Source organism: Cibotium barometz, chromosome 12 (genome assembly GCF_041138505.1).
Source record: "Cibotium barometz isolate CiBa-2024 chromosome 12, ASM4113850v1, whole genome shotgun sequence".
Lineage (NCBI taxonomy): Eukaryota > Viridiplantae > Streptophyta > Polypodiopsida > Cyatheales > Cibotiaceae > Cibotium > Cibotium barometz.
This window is the reverse complement of record NC_141057.1, coordinates 53,265,647-53,269,068: the sequence shown is the minus strand read 5'-3', so window position 1 is coordinate 53,269,068 and position 3,422 is coordinate 53,265,647. Positions and strand designations below refer to the sequence as shown.

The 3,422-nt window shown below is 44.8% G+C and overlaps 1 protein-coding gene across 1 annotated transcript; it reads right to left on the bottom strand.

Annotated features, from left to right (window-relative positions):
- Positions 1-722: 722 nt before the first annotated feature.
- On the bottom strand, positions 723-2,945 carry LOC147633577 (small ribosomal subunit protein RACK1-like). Its single transcript, XM_086806689.1, has 2 exons — positions 2,041-2,945; positions 723-1,050 (listed from the first exon to the last, which is right to left on the bottom strand). The coding sequence occupies exons 1-2, from the start codon at positions 2,881-2,883 to the stop codon at positions 952-954; spliced, it is 942 nt and encodes a 313-aa protein (XP_086662815.1). The 5' UTR covers positions 2,884-2,945; the 3' UTR covers positions 723-951.
- Between the last annotated feature and the right edge of the window lie 477 nt (positions 2,946-3,422).

Here is a 3,422-nt window from a genome sequence, read left to right as displayed (position 1 = left end):
ATGAGACTTGAAACAGCAACCTCTAAGATTTTAATTGTGAAGAGAGAGAGAGAGAGAGAGAGAGAGAGGTTTTACTCGCCATACCCTACCCATGTACAAATGCTCTGTGAGACACAGCCCGAGAGAATGGGACCTGAACCCAAGATCTATCAACTGGAGGGGTAGGGAAGACACACACACACACATAGTTCTAAGCTCCAAAAGTTCAGTCCAAGATAATGAAAGGCAAAACCAAATGAAAACCACTTAATATAATGTCAAAAAAACTATACAAAAGGAAATAATATAAAATCATCATTACTGCAATTCATAATTGAGAAACACACTAAGGGGCGGGGAAAGTCTTTAATGCCATAGCAGCCGATGGACCACATATGTAAAATATGATGGCACAAAAGTGCAGGGGATTAAACCAGGGGTCTAAGAGAGTTTTTACACCTTAGACAGGCCTGCAATGTGATCCATGAGACAGCTGAAACTGCAGGGAATGGGACTTGCACCATTATCTCTAAATTAGGAGCCACTACACCAATATGAGAGAGAGAGAGAGAGAGAGAGAGAGAGAGATTTCCTACTAAGCTCCTCAAAAACAGTAAAAGATGGTGAACATACAAATGAAAAACCACGTAAAGTTATATAAACAAAACTACAAGATTGGTGTAAGACATACAAACACACTTCACCAAACTAAACGAGACTAGCATACATAAACCACCAGCAGCTAAAAAAACTTCCACCATATATAACCTACCAGTAGCTGAACAAACTTTCACCACAGTGCACCAGAATATTACTTAGTAATCCAATCTCACAAAATGAATACTGATAGAGATCCTTTTGTTCAGTTGAGGGCCAAAAAGCTGGCCTCAAAAAAAAAACTCAGGTTGTGAAAATGCCATCTCACTTGAATAGATTTACTCAGACTCGTTGATGGATGTAGGATGCACCTTTCTATCGACCCACAACCCAAACCCTGATCGCTCCGTCAGTGTAGCCACCAAACAACGTGTTTCCATCAGCACTCCAATTGATGCTCACACAATAAGGAGCCTGAAAACACAAGTTCAGATTAGTGGGCATTTAACCATAAAATAGCAGGAAGAACAAATGCCAGGACAAAACATACATATACATTTAAGAAAATTACCTACCTTTGACATGGAATGAGAAAAAATTGCCCAAGATCAAAAAAAACATTGCACTGTACCCACTTGAAGGAGAAATATTTTAAAGTGAACGAAGTGTTCAGACCATGAGCACCTTCATTAGCTCCATCTAGTCAGCAAATTTAAGTTCTCTTGCACCCATGGATAAGATGAAAAACTTCCTTCCTCAAATGAATCAGATCAGGATTCACCCTTTGAGGCGCTCATGGCAGACAGCCAGTGAAGGGCTTCACATGAGCAGCAGTGAGCCACCTAAAAAATCCCAAACTGGAAGAACTCGTCAAACAGCCAGCATCATCAGAATGCTATCCAGTAACACCACAGCACCCAAGGAGAAATCCCAAAGCCAAGCCCAATGGCATGAAGTCTTGCACAGGACAGCATAACAAGACTCAACCTTAACATGACCAGGCACTTCTTGTAAACATATCAGATGCCCAGCAATGGAGCAAAAAGTAGGCCCACATAGGAAAATACGATCCACTCATGGCACAATCTACAAGGCAGGGCAGGGGCAGGGCAGGGGCAGGGGCAACAACAAAGAGATCTGATCCCAAATGACTGGCAGCATAGTACCAACAGACAGAACGATGTGTTTGAATATAGTACAATACCCTAAGGCTTTAAGGCGAAAAAGTGAGGGAACGGTTGTATACACCGTCATCATACATTCAATAATGATTTGAAACTAAGTAACAATGTACAAGCTTAGACACATCAGTTGTGGGCATGGAGTATTAAGGGGATCTCCCCATCCCAACACATCACAGGATACATCTGCAAAATGCCTTGAAAAACCAATGAAGCATAGCATTCACTACGGAAAACACTCACAGGACTATCAAACCCCGGTATAAGGTATGCAAGACCATACCTGAGCATTCTTCGTTAGATGGAAGTCAGGGCGCAGTTCATCAACAATAGTCTTACTCTCGAGATCCCAGACCTTCACACACGACTGGGTTGCAGCGCAAAGCCAGTACCTATTGGGGCTGAAGCACAAACCATGAATGATATCACCAGCATCAAGAGAATACAAGCGCTTGCCTTCTGCAAGATCCCAGAGCATGGCAACACCATCCTTGCCACCGCTGGCACATAGAGACCCATCAGGGGAGACAGTCACACTGTTCACATAGCCGCTGTGACCAACAAGACTCGTGCGGAGCTTGCAGTTGCTAAGGTTCCATACTTTGACAGAGCGATCCCATGAGCCGGACACGATGATGGGATTGACGGTGACAGGCGAGAAGCGGACACACGAGACCCATCCAGAATGGGCATCAGCATCTTGGATGGTGTATTTGCACTCACCAAGGGTATTCCAGAGCTTGATGGTACGGTCGCGGGAGGCGGAGACGATCTGTCGGTTGTCGGCGGAGAAGGCAACGCTAAGGACATCTTTAGTGTGGCCAACGAAACGCCGTGTGGTCGCACCAGAGTTGAGGTCCCATAGCCTTAGCTCGCCGTCCCAAGAGCCGGAGAGGGCGAACTGGCCGTCCGAGGAGATGACAACATCCTGGACAAAGTGGCCATGGCCGCACAGACGCCTCTTGGTGTAACCGAAGGCCTCGTCGCGTGTGAGAGACCACACCACTATCGATTTGTCCCGCGAGGCTGAGACAATCATGTCTGAGTCGATTATTGGGCATGCTATCGCCGTCACCCAGTCGCTGTGACCCTTCAAAGTCGCCCTTAGGTTCAGCGTTTCCGCCATAGCCACAGACAATCAGACCTTCACAAGCTCAGCTACTGGCTTAAGAAAGTAAAGCCAGACCATTGTAGCTAGGTTTTATCCACCTCAGTTTCACACATGGCCGTCCATTTCCCCCTTATTTGAGTGGAGGTTTGACAAATTTACAATTTAATAAGAAACCTTAATTTCTTAACTAAGGTAGGGAGATGCATGCTAGAAGATAGATTAATGTTAACTAGTTGTCGACCCCGTGCTGTCGCGGCAGCAAGAGACTTCTTACTCAAACAAAACTCATTGATCTCTCTCTCTCTCTCTCTCTCTCTCTCTCTCTCTCTCTCTCTCTCTCTCTCTCTCTAATGTGCACCCAAAATCTTTTTTTTGGGGTTTCTATAAATAATTAATGCGTTTGGGAAGCTTTATGGTAGAACACTTGTCGTTTTTTCATACAGCTTTCACGCGTTTGCATGCATAAACACGTGGTTTGCATGCATATCCGTAGGTGTTGGTCGCCTTTTTCTTGTCCTCTCCCATTCGTGCTTTGGTCTTTCGTTTTGTGGTTA

Bases quoted from the DNA above. Each gene is read 5' to 3' on its own strand.
- LOC147633577 (XM_086806689.1), bottom strand. From the start codon at position 2,883: ATGGCGGAAACGCTGAACCTAAGGGCGACTTTGAAGGGTCACAGCGAC. The intron at 1,051-2,040 runs GTATGGTCTTGC...TTGTGTTTTCAG, and splicing joins ATCTAACGAAGAATGCTCAG to GCTCCTTATTGTGTGAGCAT.